Source organism: Miniopterus schreibersii (genome assembly GCF_964146895.1).
Source record: "Miniopterus schreibersii genome assembly, chromosome: X".
Taxonomy (NCBI): domain Eukaryota; kingdom Metazoa; phylum Chordata; class Mammalia; order Chiroptera; family Miniopteridae; genus Miniopterus; species Miniopterus schreibersii.
In genome coordinates, this window is record NC_138104.1 from 56,408,112 (window position 1) to 56,427,236 (window position 19,125).

Consider the following 19,125-nt stretch of genomic DNA (forward strand, 5'->3'; position numbering starts at 1 on the left):
TATAAAAGAAGCATGAGTGCTCACATCTAGTTAAAGAACACGTCACAGGAAAAAGAAACATTTGCAGAATACTAAGTCTTGTGGGGGTACTAAATGCATGGTTGAACAAATTTAGATTTAACAGAGAGCCATCCTGGATGAATCAAGTTTATACAGTAAGGGCTTTAGCATCAGGCAGACCTGGTTTTGAATTCCTGCTTTTCTGTTTGTTAAGTGTGTGACTTTGAACAGTTTTTTTCTCTTTAAACTGCATCTGTAAAATGGTGTATTACAACCTCCTTTATAGGACTGCTGCAAGGATGAAATGAGAGAATATATACAAGTGCATATCACAATGCTCAATAAATGTTTAGAGAGTAAAGAGCAAGGTAGATTTTGAAGAAGGTAAGGGTTTTGGGTTGTGTGGAGGGTGTTAGTAGGTCAGTTCAGGCTTCGGCATTGACCAACTTGCATTAGTACATACGTTCCCCTAGGAACTTGGAAATACTGGTTCTAAAACTACTTCAAAATATGCTTAAATGTGGACCCTCACATGAAATGTAGAACATTTCCCTAACTTTTCAACAGCTGCAAAAGCAAAGGGATGAAGGAGAGATAGTTGTAGTCTCCAAACATCACTGAAAATATCTGCTTACACCTTTAGTGCACATGAGTTTTCAAGGAGTAATTTGACATCATTGTTTGATTGGAATCTACCAAGCCATTTCCAGGGTACCACCCAACCTCTTGGGAAAGTGCTATCAGCTTATCAATTATTGAGATGGTCTACCTTTTGAAAAAATTTGATCACTTCTATCTGTACATATGAGATTGTTAACTCTTACATGAACATGGATAGGTGATGAAAAGCAATGAGGCACAGAGGCACAGAATTTACTGTGTAAATATTTCAAACCATTTGTAGAATTAATTGGTCCTCCACCAAAAAAAGTCACTCTAATGTAGCTGGGTGGTGCTCTTGGTGGCCACATTTTGTCTGTCTTTGGTTATATGGGCATATTTTCAGATTGCAACAATTCACAGAGTTGAGGCCTTTTTTTAAAGGCTAAAACTAAAATTCGCGGCTATTTTAGTAATTAGCCCCGGTTCTTCCGCTCCTCAAACTCCTCAAAACTACGTCTCCCAGCATGCTCTGAAGCTGGTCTGACCTCATCTCAAATGGCCCCGTAGGGCAACAAGGATGGTTAGTTTTGACCGTGCTTATCTGTGCCATAAAACATCGATCCTAATTGGCAGTTATCTGGATTTTTTTTTTAATCTGCCGACCTCCCGTTTTTGAACTATGGTCACTAAATGAAGGGGTTCTGGCCTGCGAAGGCCCGTGCATTCCTTCAATTGGATGGGGAGCGAGGACAGTGACTCTGGCGATCTCGAGAATAGGAGGGAATGTTGACCAGGGAGCACCGCTAAGGCCGATCAGAGGAGCAGGAACCGGAGCCCGGGCTGAGACCTCAAAAAGCCGGATCCGGACGGTGGCTCCGGAACGGCTGGAAGTGGAAGATGGAGGAGCCAGAGGAACCTGAGGACAGTGCGCAGTCCCTGCCCCCGGTTTACATCTACAGTCCCGAGTATGTTAGCATGTGCGATTCCTTGGCCAAAGTCCCCAAACGGGTAAGAGAGGTTGGGATGAAAGACGTGGGCTTTTGCGATGGGGGTGGGAGTGGGGGTGGACCGGAGGGAATTAGGTAGCGAAAAAGATACTGGGCTGGGGGAATTTTCAGCACTAATTTGGGCAGCTGTACGAGACGATGGAGGAAGTGTTCCCGTACAGTTTCTGAGCGCGCAGCGTATATCAGCCGGACGCCCAACGGACACAGGTGGGGGTGGGGAGCCTGAGGAAGGTCTGGCACTGACGGATGGTGTCTCTACGGCAAGGGGTCCCTGAAGTCGTGGAGAAGAAGCTGCAGGAGAAAAGTGGTCCATCGCCTCCATCAGGCCCGGTAGCTTTCGCCTTAGTGATTTAGATACTTTGTATCTATATTGTCTAAAGTGCTTTGTAACTCTTAAGTAAAACGAAGGGAGGGGGGCTAAAAGTTCGTTCATTTGTTCAATGATGAAGTCGACGCAATTTCTCTGAATTAAACATTAAGAAACTATTTTCTGCTTTTTCTTTTTTGTTGATATTTTTAGGCCAGTATGGTACATTCTTTGATTGAAGCATATGCACTGCTTAAGCAAATGAGGTAAGTTATCTTTCGTGAACAAAGCCCTGAACCCAGGTGGTCCTAGCCTTAATATACTGCTTCACAGTGGGACTAATTAGGGAGAGAGTGGTCCTTCTTTTAAAGCTTTTTGTGATTCATACGGCATGTAATTTACCTGTAAAATCTCTTTAAGAATTAAGAAAACTTGCAAAAAGTGCATGAAGCACTTAAGATCCATTTCAAATAGGACTTGACTGCTGAGAGGGAAAGTATCCTGCTGAACATACAATGCAATATACACACATGATATGTTGTAGAATTGTATACCTGAAACCTATATAATTTTATTAACCAATATCACCCTAATAAATTCAATAAAAAAATAAAAGGAAAGTCTCCTAGGAATAGGTGCTTTGTGAAGATTTTGAGGTGAGTACATTTGGGTACTAAAAAATAGGTGTTCAGCAAGGAGGTGTTCTGGTTTGGGTTTTTTTCCCCCTAAGCCAGATCTGAGGGTGTGGGTGCGGGTGCAATGGACTTTTAGATACCCCATAACCACCACCAAACTTTAATGAGGGAGCCTAGAGACAAGTCAAAACCAAAGCAAACTCCTGTGACCAGGCACAGAGCTAAGTACATCTTTTTTTAAAAAAAAATGAACTCACTGTTTGTCATTTTAAGAGTAAGTATTATAACCCTGACACTTGTAGAATTATTTATGATATTTTCTGGCCAAATAAATGTCTTTACACCTGTTAGTGTGATATGCCTCATTTCTCTCCCACACGAATGTTAAGAGGCTTTTAAATTTTATCCTTACTATTAAGTAAATCATTTATTGAGTACCTTCTTTGGGAATGTTTTTCAACCATTTTTTTTTTTACCCATATATTTGATAAACATAAAAACTAAATACCTCTCATTAAAGTCATTTAACATTTCAAAAACTGACTTTAAGACAAACAAGAAATCAAAACAAAGCAAAACTGTCACATTTCCTTGCTGGGTACATAGGGAGGCTTTCAGTATTTGTTAAGTAAGAGGAAGGTTGTTAGAAGAGGGAGCTATTAGAGCTGGGAAACATGGTCCAAGAAACTAAAAAATTTATTTTAATGGGCATATTTGTGACATCTGAGGATGTAGACATGTTTTCTTGAAAGAGGAGCAAGAATCAAATCCTCCCATCTTGGCTATATATATTTAATTTTTGAGGCTGGGCCTCAGGATTCTTCTGGCCTGTTTGGTGATTGCAGTAGCCTGAAAAGTCACAGTAATTCAGGAGAAACTCGTGGCCCTGTTCCCAAACAACCAACATAAAAACAAAAACAGAAAACAAAAAAAACCAATAGTGCCTCCCCTTGGCCTAGGTTATTGGCTTTTCCAACTTGAATATGCATATGAATTACCTTGTTAAAATACAAATTCTGATTTAGTAGGTCACAGGTTAGGCTGAAGTTCTGCTTTTCTAACAAGCTCACAGGTGATGCTGCTGTCAGTGGCCAGGGCTAGAGAGCAGTAGTGGGAGTGGTGAAATCAAGAAGAGGAAACGGGGAATAAATAGGCAGCTAGAGGTTAGAGGTGGGAAGTCCTGTCCTTAGCACCCTGTATTCTTGCAGTCACTCCTGTTTGTCATTTTTTGTGAGGAGTTGGTTGGGAGCTTCTGGGTAAATCCCAGCTCCAACTGTTTGCCCTTCCTCTTCTTCCCCTCAGAGGCAGGTGTGAGGGACCAAACACAGGAACTTTTGTTTTGGGTTGCCTTTTTTTATCCATTAATATCAACAATGATAATTATCTACAAAGCATTATTATATATGTTATCATTTAATCTTCACATAAGTTCCATAAGATTTCCCCACTTTACAGATGAAGAAACTGAACTACAGAAGAGTCTTCTTACCTGAGGTTATAGAGCTGCTAAGTACAGAGTTAGGACAGGAATATAGTTTCCTGACCCCAAATTCAAAATTCATAACAATACACCTGCCTATGAAAGTAAAATATAGCTGAAAGGATTACATGGCCCAATTAGGAGATGATTCAAATGAAAATATCTCAGCCTACTGGTTTGTCATGAAAGTTATAACTCAGAGTAATGTTTGTCCAATACCGGATTATTTAACTTAGATATAGTACTTCCTTTTACTACCTATAAACTCAAGGGAAAAACCTATCCTCTAACCTCCATTAATGGAACCATTACATAGATGTGAAGAAATGAAGACTGTACAGTGCAGTGGAAGAACAAAACATATTTATTACTTCTAGCATACTCTGGATCTGATTCACTCACCTCTCTTTGTTCTCTGTTATTATTAGAATAGTTAAGCCCAAAGTGGCGTCCATGGAAGAGATGGCCACCTTCCACACTGATGCCTATCTGCAGCATCTTCAGAAGGTCAGCCAAGAAGGAGATGATGATCATCCAGACTCCATAGAATATGGTCTAGGTAATGTCATTACTGAGCAATGATGGAAGATATACAACCTCTATCTATAGATCAGAACTACTTAATCTTTTATAACTTGCATGGTGGTCTTTAATACTTTTTAATTGAGGACTAATATGTTAACCACAAACTTAATCTCTCAGTTTAGCCACATACATCTCACTTAACGAACAAACCATTTGAGTTGAGCAGAACTGAATGATGGATCAGATGGAGGAAAATCTTTCAGTTGCTTGGGTCTGGCTATATGTGCTGATGTAACTGCCCTGTTATGTTACCTTACCTTTTAACTTGAGTACAGATTCATGTTGTGGCTAAGTAGTCTACTTTATCTTTCATTAAACAGCTTCATTTAAAAAAAATTGGAAGTGGCCTAATAGGATAATCTAGAGAAACAACGTGGTTTAGTAGAAGAACTGAACTGGGGGCGGGTCAGGAGGCCTGTGTCCCAGTCCTTGCTCTTTGCGACCATAGATAAGACATATCTCCTATTAAACCTCAGTGTCTCTATCTATAGGATATGACTAGTTAATCTTGAAGGTTTAGCTTTTCTAGCTCAATACTGTAAAGAATTCTTTTCCCAATATTGGAGATGTTTCTCTTGCTTGGAGCTGATTTTAGCATAGTAGCTTTTTGGTAGGGTACATTGTTGTCATACTTCAACCTATTCCTCCTAAGAGGTTCTGGACCTAATTCCAATGTGTGGAGGAGGAGTTTACTCCCATATCACCAAGCAATGCTCATGACACCAGCTGGGTGTCCTACAATTCAACTCAATTCTGACACTATCTACCTGGAGATGGCATCAAATTCCACAGATGAAGGGCTTAGTCCCTCAAGACTGCTGCTCATTTCAGATGGCAATCACAAGCCCAGGCTGTTACCTGTACTTCTGACCCACTCCTTGGGTTTGATTAATTTGGTAGAGCAACTCATAGAACTCTGGAAACCCATTTACTCTTTAGATTACCCCCTAATTATACAGTTGACCCTTGAACAGCACAGGTTTGAACTGTACAGATCCACTTATATGTGGATGTTTTTCAATAAATACTGTAAAATGTTTTTTCTCTTATGATTTTCTTAACCTTTTCTCTAGCTTTATTGTAAGAATACAGTATACATACATATAACATACAAAATAGGTGTTAATTGACTATTTAGGTAAGGCTTCTGGTCAGCAGTAGCCTATTAGTTAAGTTTTGGGGGAATCAAAAGTTAATACATGAATTTTCAACTACACAGGAAGGTTGGGCCCCCTAACTGCTGTGTTGTTCAAGAGTCAACTGTAAAAGGCTATAACTCAGGAACAGCCAGATAGAAGAGACACATAGGGCAAGGTATGGGGGAAAGGATGCAGAGTTTCTGTGCCTTCTCCAAGTGCGCCCTCTCCCCAAACCTCCACATGTTCATCAACCTGGAAGCTTTCTGAACCCTCTTCTATTGGGTTTTTATGGAGATTTAATTACATAGGCATGGTTCATTAAATCATTGACCAGTGGGTAACTGAACTAAGTCTCCAGCTCCTCTCCCCTTAGTGGAGGTCTAGGAGAGGGACTGAAAATTCCAACCCTCTAATCACATGGTTGGCTCCACTGGCAACCAGCCCCCATCCTTAGGTTTGGTCCACTCATCACCTCATTAATATAACAAAGACACCTTTATGGAACACTCTCATCACTTAGGAAATTCCAAGAGTTTTAGGAGCTCTGAACCAGAAATGGGCACAAAGATCAAATATATTTCTTCTTATAAATCACAATATCACACCTCCTCTTTCTCCAATTCATCTTTTAACAAGCTCTTTTGATGTTTGCCCAAAGGTTATGACTGTCCAGCTACTGAAGGGATATTTGACTACGCAGCAGCTGTGGGAGGAGCTACAATCACAGCTGCCCAGTGCTTGATTGATGGAATGTGCAAAGTAGCGATTAACTGGTCCGGAGGGTGGCATCATGCAAAGAAGTAAGAAAATGACCTTTTCTGCTTTCTGCCTCTTTCCTTGAGTCAGTTCCTCAGTTATGTAAACTCATACATTTACTGTATTGGCATTTATTGAGAGACCTGTGTATATATTAGCACTTTACTAGACATTCTGAAGAGATGCATGTGAAATAGATGACAAAATATAGTGGAAAGCGAACTATTGAACTATATCAGGTCCCTGGTATTTCTTCTGCAAACTTGGCTAACTGACTAGGACACATTAGCCTCTCAGGCCTCAGTTTCTACATCAGGAAAATGGGCAGGGCAAAGGATATAATCTCAAAATTCTTTTTCATCTTTCTGGAAATCCCCACCTTAAAGGGATTTATACTGTAGAAACACTAACAAAACTAGAATAATTAGGAAGCAACATCAGTTTCGGTACCAACTGAATATACGTATGAGCTGAAGAAATTTAGCATCAGGGAGAAATTAATGATGGGAATCTTAGAAAAGGTGCGTTATAGAATTAGGTCTTGAAAGAAATGACAAACAGATTTTCAAATAGGTGGACAATTGATGAGAATCAAGAAGGAGGCTTATGCTGCCATCTCTAAGGAAAGTATCAGCTTAGAGTTAGGTGTCACTCTAAGGAGAAAGGGCTTGTGAAACAGTTATTCTTAGGTGCTACTTGGAGTTAGAGGGAAAGTCCTTTTGGAGGTTTGTGTTAGTATTTCAAACAGCTATGCTCTGTATCCAACAAGGACTGCTGGGCCTTATTCAATTTGGCATCTTGCTTGATATGTCTGTAGTACTTAATGCATGTTGGAGAAAAAGGATTTTTAAAACTCTGAATTAATCAACCTGCTAATGCATCATCCATACACCAATTGTTCATACCATTGGTCATGACCTTGATACTCTCCAGTGTCCTTGAGTCTGGAAAAAGCAGCACTTTGTTTTTTTCAGAATAAAACCTTGAGCACAATTTCAGCATATGCAGGTTAAGATAATAATATGGAATTCTTTTCATCAAATCGACAGATTTCATAACCAAGGAAGTCCTTGAGAAAGTTTATTACTAAAATCTACTGAGGTGATGGAGCAAAGAGAACTAGTGTTTAACAATAAGTTTTACATGGCCTTAAGAACAAAGAGAAAAAACCTCCCTTTTGTTAGTTTTTGCTCTATTAAAAAAAATTCAGCAATCTCAAGGAGAGAAAAAATCACCTTCTTTCCTTCAAGCTATAGATAAAAGGGAAAAGACCACTTTCTCTGAACCAAGAACTTATATGCCCTTTTGTGCTTAGTGAGTTGAGAAGAACAGTGTGGTTTCATGGAAAATGCCTGGTCCTATTAGTCAGATCTAGTTTGACTGTGGCACTTGGAGGAGCTTATTTATTTATTTTATTTTTTAAAAAATTTTAACGCTTCTAATTTATGACAATACCTTCTTAATGCTACATCAGAAGTCAATTCATCAATACTGAATTTGGAAAACATAAGCAAGAAAGATCCAACATTTTATTGCAACTACATAATTTAGCACAGTAGTAGGCACGGTGATTCTAGAACAAAAAAAACACAAAAGTGGTATAGTGAGGAGCTTATGTATTTAAATTCATTGCTTAGGGCCTGGGTCAGTTTGCAGTGGAATACCCAGATTCTTGATACTTCTTATCACTGTTTTGTTGTGCTAGAGGAAGAGCACTCTATCGTAAGCCAATCATGGTTGCTTCTGGGCTGTGTGTAGGTGTGGGCATACCCCCACACGATTATTATAACTATTCCAGACAGCTTTCAGCTGATCCTACGTCAAAACAGACAAACCTGTGGTAAAAATATGAATTGCAGGGAGTTTCTAGGGATTGCCCCAATTTAGGGGGTTCTTGACACCTCTAGAGCCAATCTGCAGATGGACTGTAGGCATTTAGTCCACAAGCTTACATCTAGCCAGCATTTGTCTGTTATACCCACAATATTTCCCCATCCCCAAATACATGTATACTTTTATACATGCTTTTTATTCATTCAACATGCATTGATTAAGAACCTACTATATATCAAGCATATGTTTATTATCACTAGTAGGCAGAGGTATATAAATTGAAATGTATATTTTTCCCCCTAACAATTTTGAAAACAAAATTCTTTACTTCACAATATTCAGGTACTGGCAGGATTATAGTGAAATTGGCACATTCTTTTTGAAAACTTTGGGTAAGAGTTTAAAGAGTAGGGAAAACATTCGTACCTCTTGACCCAGTAATATTACTCCTAGCATCTATTTTAATGACATAAACCAATTCTGCCCTCAAGAAATTCATATCATAGAGGTAAGGCAGCGATAATTAGATTTGAAAGCTAAAGAAGAGTGATTTTCAAAGAAAATTCTGCAAAGGAAGATTAATGAGGTACTAATGCTATTATATAGTAAACATACAAAACTAGAATAATGAAAACACTGGTATCACTGGTATAAGATATGACAGATGATATTATAGTAAACTCCCCAAAGAGATGGTTATATATGAGAATTCAATCAGTTTTAAAGCATGTGTTGCAAATGAATGGGAGCAGAAAGGATTGTTCGGTAAATGATGTTGTAACAGCTTGTAGCATTTATACTCTCATCTCCTGTAATAAACTAAAATAAGTGGCAGCTGGATTGAAGAGTTAACTATAAAACAAATTTAAAAAATTAGAATGAATGAATATTTATCAAGCCTCTGAAGGGAATATTTTTCTAAGCTTTAGGAGGTAATAGAAGAAACTCACAAAGGATAAGATCAACAAATTTGTATAAAATTTTAAAACCAAAATAACTTAAAACTTTTGTGGCCAATTTAAAAATAAAATCTAAACACATACGGAAAAGGCATAGTTGACATAAATATTATGAAGCATGATATGTTTGTATTTTCTAAGGTACTCATATAGTATGATATATAAGAAGAAATATGGGCAAAGAACATGAATAGACAATTTACAGAGGAGTTTAAGTACAACTGGAAGGCATGGGACAGTGTTCATCACTACTAATCAAATAAATGTAAATTAAAACAACTAGGTAGCCTATTTTTAAGCCTGTATTTAACAGAATTGAAAAAGAGGGTACTCAGTTTGCTGGTAATAATGTGGTTTGGTTCATCCCTTAAGAAAGCAATTTGGAAGCCAAATTGTGTTAATACCCTTTATGTAGTAAGCCTACTCCTGAGAATGTTTCCTAAGAAAATAATTCAAAATATAGAAAAAACTTTGTGTGAAGGTGTTTATTAGTGTTATTTATTTTTTAAAAAGAAATAAATGAATGTCTAGCAATAAGGAAATGGTGAATTATCTTCATGGAATATTATGCTATTATTTTAAATGATAATTGTGAAGACTACAGGGCATTTCAGAAAAATACTTACATGCTAATGAAAAAGCAGGTTTTAAAATTGTATGCACACTGCAATTACAACTTTGTAAAGCACAGCTATTAGGGGAAAAAACTAGAGGAAATGATAATAGTGGTTATATTAGAGTGGCAGAATTATTGTTTTTTAAAAATGTGTTTCTCTAGTTTTCAGATTTTCTGTAATGAGATTTTATTTTGCAGCTAAAATTTTACCAAAATAAAAATAGACAAAAAATAGTTACAGCAAATATGACAAAGGGTTAAAAACACTAACTATTCTAATTGACTTTTAAAAACACTAATATTCAGATAAATGAGCAGAAGACATGAACAGACAATTCACAAAAGAGGAAATAATTAGTGAACAAACATGAAAAATACTTAGCATCACTAATAATTAGAGGAAGTGAAATTGAAACACATACATGTATATATTTTCCTCCTACCAAACTTGAGCCGAAGGACAAAAGATCTTAACTTATAACATCTATTACTCTTGGTAATCTATTCTAAGGAAATAAATCCAAAATATGGAAAATCTGTATATATGAAGATGGTAAGTTCTTTCTTACTTAAAATAGCCAAAAAAAAAGAGAGGGAGGGAGATCTAAATATTCACCGACAGTGGAATGGTTAGGTAGTATACTGCAGCATATCTGTTTGTTGGGCTATTATATAACCATTAAAAATGGTGGTTAGGGTGACCGCATAGCAAGAAAAAATGCATATCGTATAATGTTGGCTTTGTTTTTAAAGGGCAGGTAGCTATAATATCATACATTCACTTTGATTAGAGTCATGCAAAAATATATGCATATGAAAAAATCTTAGAAAGAAAAACGGTTGACCTGTCATCAACACAGGGGTTAGGTGCGCAGATCTTCTGCCCAATCCAAAATTCACATATAACTACAGTGGGCCCTCCACATCCATGGGTTCCCAACTGCAGAGCTGAACCTTGAACAACAGGAGTTTGAACTGCACCAGTCAACTGAAAAAATTAGCCTATAAGTGGACTTATGTAGTTCAAACCTGTGTTGTTTGAGGGTCAACTGTACAACAAAATGATACCAGTGACTATGTAAGGAGGATGATATTGTGATATCATATATATGGATATACTCACACATACATATACATGTACCTTTTTTCTATTTCTCCTACTTTTCCTATATTTCCTCTAATGTGATTATGTTACTTTTATCAATAAAACTTTTTATAATAAAAACTGCTTGGAACAAGTTGGGAAGCAGCTACAGTACAGACACAATGTGGTCGGTGTGTGCTAGTTGTGTACAGGGTAGTGGGTTGTACAGAAAAAGGAGGAGTCTGCCTTCCTATTGGTGGGGATGGACAATTCCAAGCAGAGGGAATCGTGAAAACCTGGCAGGAGGAAATTTGGGGGCATTTGGAGAACTGCAAGTAGTTAAATGTGGCCCAAGTGTAAAAGCAAATTGAGCAGGACCAGATTCTAAAGGTTTTGTAAACCATGCTGAGGTGTTGGGTTTTTTTCCCTGAGGCTGGTGAGGATTTACTGAAGAATTTTAGAGTGGGTGTCAGTATGCTAATTGAATTGGAAGGAACTGAGACTAGAGGCAGAGAAGGCTACTGTAATTATTAATTTAACAAACATTTATTAAGCTCCTGCCGTATGCTAGGTGATGTGGAAACAGAGGTATACAAGAGGTTATTATTTGAGGACAGTTGGTACCAGACAAAAGGCCACTTAGTGAGTCCATTTAAAGGGGGAACTAGCCTGGCTTGGCGTGGCTCAGCGGTTGAGCATCGACCTAGGATCCAGGCGATCGGGGTTCGATTCCTGGTCAGGGCACATGCCCGGGTTGCGGGCTTGATCCCCATTCGGGGGCGTGCAGGATGCAGCCGATCAATGACTCTCATCATTGATATTTCTATCCCCCTTCTCCCTCTCCTTTCCTCTCTCTGAAATCAATAAAGATATATTTAAAAAATAAATAAATAAATAAAGGGGGAACTAAAATTTTCCAGTAAGTAATGGAGGGGGTGGGGCTTGCTAGTATGCTAACTTGAATAACTAAAAGCTATTAAAATATGTTTATTTTGTCTCTTTTAATAAATTTGAATGCTAAGTACTTCTTACAACAGAGAGTATATTAAGAATTGATTGTTTTTGTTTTGGGCCTAATTTTTCTAACAGAATTGCATGATAGTTCAAGATGGTACATTTCAGTTCTGGGAGAGGAGCATGATCATTTAGCAGGGGTGGGAAACATCTGGCCTGCTTGGTCTGGCCCTGCCAAGGCAACCACAGGTAGGACTCAAAATTCAATAAATCTAGGAGCTTTTTTTCATAGCTAATTTTTAAATTGATTATTTTTTATGGCCCTTGAATGATGTTATAAATATCCAAATGGTCCTTGGCAGAAAAAAGATTCCCCACCCCTGATTTAGAGGGTTGATTTTGCCAAAATATTCAAGGGTTCATCAGTTTTCCTGAGGGCTTCCTAATCATTTGGTATTCAAATCTCTCTTTAGAATCTTTTTAAAAATCATTATCCTTACTTATTTTTCTCCTCTTCAGTTGAAAGCTAGCCTATCAGATCCTTGTTATCAGTTTTGTGTGCTGACTTCATGATATCCTGCATCTCTTTACAAGATTTATAATTTCACTTTGTGATAGAGATGCATTGAATTACTCACTGATACAGCTGACAATGCATGAGAGAGAAAATGGTGGAACAGATGGATGGGGATAAATGCTAGAGATTAGAGGAGTAGGTTGTTTGAATGGGGACTGATACAAGTGGCTGATTCATTAGCAAATACTTTTATGTTATGACAGCTTTGTATCCCTAGGAAACCTCAAAATCTTAGTACTGCTGGGGCTCAGATAATAAATTCTCAGTAAGGAGAACTCCCTGTATCAGCAAAGGTCTGGTGCAGTGTTTTTCAAACTAAGGGTTGTAACTCGTTAATGGAACAATATATCCATTTAGTGGGCTGCAACCAGCAGTTTTTGATATCAAAGTAGATTTCATTGAAGTTGTTCTAGTGTATGTGCATGTATTTGTGCGTGCTAAGTCACGATGTAAGTGTCAAGCCATTGTAGAGTGGAATGACTGACTGAAGTAAGACCTGGGTGCAAAGCTAGGCTGCACCACTTACTGTTTGTTTAGGTAACCCTGGGATTATTCCAGGAACAGCATGTGTAGAGACACAGAGGCTTGAAAGCTGAGGAAACTTCTAAGTCTATAATTAAAACTGGAACCAATGGCTCCTATAGGCAAGTGGCTGGAGGTAAGGTGGGAGAGATGTGAAGTGTCCTTGTATGCCAAGTTCAATGGCTTGGAGTTGATCCTTCATGTCAGTGGTTCTTGGCCTATATTGGTCAAGGACATCTGAAAATCTGATGAAAGCTATGTACACTGTCCTTAAAAGATGTATATACACAAATTTTTCTTTATAATTTCAGAAAGTTTAAGAATTTCCTAAAGCCCTTGTATGGATCCCTGGTTAAGAACCTTGGCTTTAGACAGTGAGGAATCACTGAAGGAATTTTTAGCCAGGGGGAGGTAACATGATCAGATTTTCATTTTAGGAATAGTTGGCACATAAATTGTGGTGGTGATGGGGTGGAGGTATGTTGATAAAGAAATCTGTTAGGTGAAAGCAGTGGTGATGAACTCAGGAGAGGGAATAAATTCAAGAGCTATTAATAGCTGGAGTAGATAGGAATGCTAACAAATTTGGTATAAATGATAATGAAGGAGTGATCTAGATTTCTTGTATACATGACTGAGTAAATTGTGTTACCATTAACCAGGAAGAGCAGGAAATAAGAACTGATGTCTTTACAGAAAATTTAATTACATATGTCTATTGGAGAGCTGGCAGTAGGGTCCAGCCCAGGGCTTCTCTACCTTTAATGTGCATGTAAAATACCTGAGATCTTGTTAAAATTTAGATTCTGGTTCAGGAGGTCTGGATAGAACCTAAAAATCTGCATTTCTAACAAACTCCCAGGTGATACTAAAAGCTGCCAGTCTGTGGGCCATGCCTAGACTAGCAAGAGGCTAGAGCTCAGGAGAGTCGTCTTCACTGAAAATACAGACTTGGGAGTCACCAGCATGATAGGTGGGAATTAAAACTAAGGAAACAGATCAAGTCACCTGGAAAGCATGTATAGAATAACATGGGGAAATAAAAACAAGTCCTGAGCCTTGTGCAGTGCCAGTATTTACAAGGCAGGTGGAAGAAGAAAGACCTATAAAGGAGTCTTGAGAAGGAATAGTCAGAGAGATAGGAAGAATCAGTATAGACATCACAGAAACCAAAGTGAACCTCAAGACCAGTGTGGATAGCAGTGTCTGCCACTGCAGATCATGCATTCTCAACAGGGACAATATTGCCCCCAAGGGAACGAAAACTGGTTTTTACTGGGGGTGTGGTAGATGTTCCATGGTTTATGGTTCTCCAGAGGGCCACAGTCTAGAAACAGATGTAGGGTATATATGTGATATTAAAATTCCATGGAGAGCTCAATTAGGAGAAGATGTCTGAAAGCTCTTTGGATAGGGGAGCAACAGTGAAAAAAAAATGGCTGAGAAAATGAGCTTTAGAGATGTAAAGTAAGATTTATCACTCAGGATGTTATGAAGAAAAAGAATGAAAAGAATTGTGCCAGGGAGACAAGGAGGTAAAGGGCATTTCAGAAGACCACAGCCACCTTTGCAAAAGCAGAGCAATGTCAAATAGCTTGGTGGATTTGGGGAACTACGTGCAATCTAGTATTGCTGGAAAGTAGGCAATGGCAGAAGATGAGGTGGAAAAGTAGGGAATGGGTCATGAAGGGCTTTGTGTATATATAGGCATCATCCAATTGAAAAGTGCAGATTTCTCTGTCTCAGGAGTCTTGATCAAGTAGGGTTGGAGTGGTGTGTGAGAACTCTCACTTTCAGACTCCAGGGGTGATTCTGATGAACACACTTTGAGGAACTCTGCAGTAGGCAATTGGGGTGCACTGAAAAATTATGTTAGGAAGTAAAATAGTTAGATTTGTGTTTTAGGAAAATAACTGACTACAGTTACAGAGGATGGATTGAAGGAGGCTCAGACTAGAGATAGGGAGACTGAATAGGGTGTCAGCAGTCATGCTGACAAGTGCTGAGGACCTGAACTAAAGCAGAGGAATGAGATGGCAGGATGGAGAATGGTGAAGGTTGATTTGAGGCAGCTTTAAGAGATCAAGTATTAATGATTCAGTGAATTTGGGAGGGGATGAAAGATGAGAGAGATGACTCAAATTTCTGGCTTGCTTGAATGGAGTCCCAAAGACGATAGGAATTAATAGCAATAAGTTAATATGTAGAGCTATTGCTAGATACTATGTTATATGATTTTTTCTCATATTTTCGTACATTAAGAAGTAGATACTCTTATTATCTCTCTTTTACACATGGGAGTACAAAGAGGTTAAACAAATTGCTCAACCTTGGTAAGTGGCCATATATATATTTTTAAATTTATCTTTATTGTTGAAAGTATTACAGATGTCCCATTTCCACCCCCAATTGACCCCCCCACCTCACTCCCACCCCCTCCCCAGGCCTTCACCCGGTTATTGTCTATGTCTATGGGTTATGCATGTATGCATATAACTTCTTTGGTTAATCTCTTCCCACCCTCCACCCCCTTTCCTTCTGAAATATGATCATCTGTTGCCTGCTCAATGTCTCTGGATCTATTTCGTTTGTCAGGTTCTTTTGTTCATTAGCTTCTTCTTAAAGAACACCCTTCAACATTTCCTGTAGTGCTGGTCTGGTGGTGGTGAATTTCTTTTGCTTTTCCTTGTCTGAGAAGCTCTTTATCTGACCTTCAATTCTAAATGATAGCTTTTCTGGGTAGAGCAATCTTGATTGTAGGTCCTTGATTTTCATCACTTTGAATATTTCTTGCCACTCCCTTCTGGCCTGGAAGGTTATTGTTGAGAAATTAGCTGACAGTCATATGGGTGCTCCCTTGTAGGTAACTAATTGCTTTTCTCTTGCTGCTTTTAAGATTCTCTCTTTGTCTTTAACTTTTGGCCTTTTAATTATGATGTGTCTTGCTGTGGGCCTCTTGTTTGGGACTCTCTATGCTTCCTAGACTTGTAAGTCTATTTCTTTCCCCAGGTAGGGGAAGTTTTCTGTAATTATTTTTTCAAATAAATTTCCAATTTTTTGCTCTCTTCTCCTTCTGGCACCCCAATAATACAAATGTTGGGCCTCTTGAAGTTGTCCTAGAGACTCCTTATACTGTCTTCATATTTCTGGATTCTTTTTTCTTTTGCTTTTCTGGTTGGGTGTTTTTTGTTTCCTCATGTTCCAAATTGCTAATTTGATTCTCAGTGTCTTCTACTCTACTGTTGATCCCCTGTAAATTATTCTTCATTTCAGTTCATGTAGCCTTCATTTCTGACTGGAACTTTATTATGTCATCAATGGTCTCACTTGTTTTCGTTAATAGTCTTACTAATATCATTGTAACCATAATTATAACCATAATTCTGGACTCTGTATCTAGTACCTTGCTTGCTTCTATTTCATTTAGTTCCTTTTCTGGAGATTTTTTCTGTTCTTTCCTTTGTGACATGTTTCTTTGTCTCTGCATTTTGGCTGCTTCCAGGTGTTTGTTTCTATGTATTAGGTAGAGCTGCTATGTCTCCTGGAATTTGTAGAGTGGCTTTATGTAGCAGGTGCCCTGTAGCGTCCAGTGGCTCAGCCTCTCCAGTCACCTGAGCTGGGCCTTCTAGGTGCTCCCCTGTGTGGGCTGTGTGCACTGTCCTGTTGTAGTTGAGCCTTGGTTGCTGTTGGAGTCACTGGGAGGAATTGACCCCCAGGTCAATCAGCTGTGAGGACCAGCTGCAACTACAGCCAAAGAGCTGCTATGCTGGAGATACCCCTATGGAGCGGGATTTACTTCAGTGGGGCTTTCGTATTCACCAAGTGCACCCCTTGAGTGTGTCACTCGTGGATGAGGTAGGGTTGTAATCCAGCGTGATTGAGTCTGGCCACCAGGTGCACTGTGTCTGGGGCCTCCTGGGAGGTGCAAAGTCAGCTTCTGCCAGGGCCTTGCCCAGGGCCAGCCAGCATGAGCTACACAGCAAACCATAGTTGGCTGCTACTTGTGCTGGGCTTGGCGTTGCCCAGGAGAGGCCAAGCTATGCACCAGTGCAGGCTGCCACTAGTGCCAGGCCTGGGGCCACTTATCAAGCCATATGGGGCACACTGCTGCTTGTTTGAGAGATTTTAGGAAAGTCCTAAGCATGAGGCTCGAGAGGCCACTTGCATAGAAAAGCTACTGGAAATGGGTTGGATGAGCTTGCAGGTAGGGAGGGGCGGGGTCCCCGGGAATCTCCGGGGCGGGGTCAAAGGTGTGAGTCAGGTGCTGGAGATTCAAATAAGGTACCTGCCTGCGGGCTCTGTGGGGGGAGGGCTCCCCAAAGGAGCAATGGCCTCTGCCAGCTCTTCTGTCTGGGAGAAAGCTGCCCCTCCACCTCTTGCCCTGATTTCGGGCAAGTTAGTTCTTCCCCAAGTGTCCCAGGTTCCTTTCAAGCTGCTGCCCGGCGCTGGGGCTCAGAGGGAGCGCGCCTGAGTGAGTACATGCATGGGCCCTTTAAGAGGAAAGCCTGGGGCTCCCTCAGCCTCCATGACCCTCAGGGACAGTCCCGCTGGTTTTCACAGCCTGAAATTCTGGGGATTTCTCTTCCTGGCCCTGGAGCCCTGGGCTTGGGGGCCCAATGTGGGGCTGGAACCCTCACTCCTCTGGGAAACTTCCACCACCGAGATTCCCTCCTGGGTTTAAACCACACCTCTGTGATTCAGCCCCCATCTGCCCGCGTCTCCACCCCTCCTACCGGTCTCAATGCTCCTTCAGTTCCCTGGTTGTAGGGCTTCTGTTCAGCCAGATTTCAGGAGGTTCTGAGTGATGGTGGTTCTGTATTTTAGTTGTAATTCTGATATGGTTGTGGGAGGCGGCAGGTAGAGCTGCTGCCTACACCACCATCTTGTTTCTCTGCCAGTAAGTGGCCATATTGAGATTCAAACCCCGGCAATCTGAATTTTCAACTTGTATACTTAACCCCTGTATTAGACCACCTCAGTAAATGGTGAGGTGATGCTGTGCAGCAGAGGTAATACCCAGGGAAATTGGAGGCTCAGATTTGCAAGTGGATGTGGAAGCTGGAGCTAGAAATAGAGATGTGTTGCTAGTATATATAGTGGTGCAAACCATAAGAATGGATAAGATTACTTAGGGAAAAGTCAGAGAGTAAGGAGAAAAAGAAAGTCGAGACTAGAATACCAGGAAATATGAGCTTGTTATGGGCAAGTATAAGAAGAGGCCCCAGTGAGTTCAGCTGAACAGCAAAAATCAGGGCTAGCCAGGTAATCAAAATAGAAAGAGACCATGGAATCCCAAGGGAACAGAAGAGTAGAAGAGTTTAAAGAAGAAAAGGCCTCTCAACAGTGTCACATGCTGTGCAGCAGTCAATCCAGAGAGATACTAAAGTGTCAGTCATATTTGGCAATTAATGTAGTCATTAATGACCTTGTTAAGAGAACTTACTGGAGAATCAAAGGAATACAAACTGTTGTGGGGTGAGTAGGAACTAAGGAAATGGACAGGAAAGGAACATTAACCTGTCCAAAATGTGAAAGAAAGTAAAGAGGACGGCAGTGGCCAAGGGAAAATGAGGTTTGATGGGTGGCTTTTTGGGTTTGTTCTGTTTTGAGAGATTTAAGAACATTTATAGATTGAAAGGGAAATATTGCAAAACTCAGAAGTATAAGAAATGGAACAAAGTCTCAGAAGAGGCAGGAGAGGATGGGGTGAGTGGCTTTGAGAGGAGAACAACTACAGAGAAGTATGTGGGTTGCCCACTAGTGAACTCTCTGCTCAGTGGCCTCTGCTTTCTCTGTGAAATGACTCTTCCCCTCTTCTATCACTTGCTCACAGGCCTCTTTGAATCCTTTGATTCTTTTTGTAGTCTCCTAGGAAATCATCTTGTCCAATCCAGATTCCCTTATATGAGACTCACCCTACCTTTATAAAACATGTGCTAGAAGATATTAAAACCCAACACAGGACAGTGACTTCTAACATGTAGAATTTGTCAGATCACATCTGGTTTCTCCACTTTGGCTATTACTCATCCTTGCCTCTTCTGATGTCTGTCACCATATTTGACTGC

At 39.8% G+C, this 19,125-nt stretch overlaps 1 protein-coding gene across 3 annotated transcripts in view; it reads left to right on the forward strand.

Moving 5' to 3' along the window:
* Positions 1-1,134: 1,134 nt before the first annotated feature.
* The window catches only part of LOC308551343 (histone deacetylase 8), a 309,470-nt gene continuing 291,479 nt past the window's right edge, over positions 1,135-19,125 (forward strand). For 2 of the 3 annotated variants that reach the window (XM_081125813.1, XM_081125814.1), the window contains exons 1-4: positions 1,177-1,611; positions 2,131-2,183; positions 4,461-4,591; positions 6,415-6,556. In XM_081125813.1, coding sequence (XP_080981939.1) covers positions 1,501-1,611; positions 2,131-2,183; positions 4,461-4,591; positions 6,415-6,556 — 437 coding nt within the window. In that variant the 5' untranslated portion in view covers positions 1,177-1,500. Of the gene's footprint in view, positions 1,612-2,130; positions 2,184-4,460; positions 4,592-6,414; positions 6,557-19,125 lie in introns of all 3 variants that reach the window. The other variant, XM_081125815.1, reaches the window with a different exon arrangement.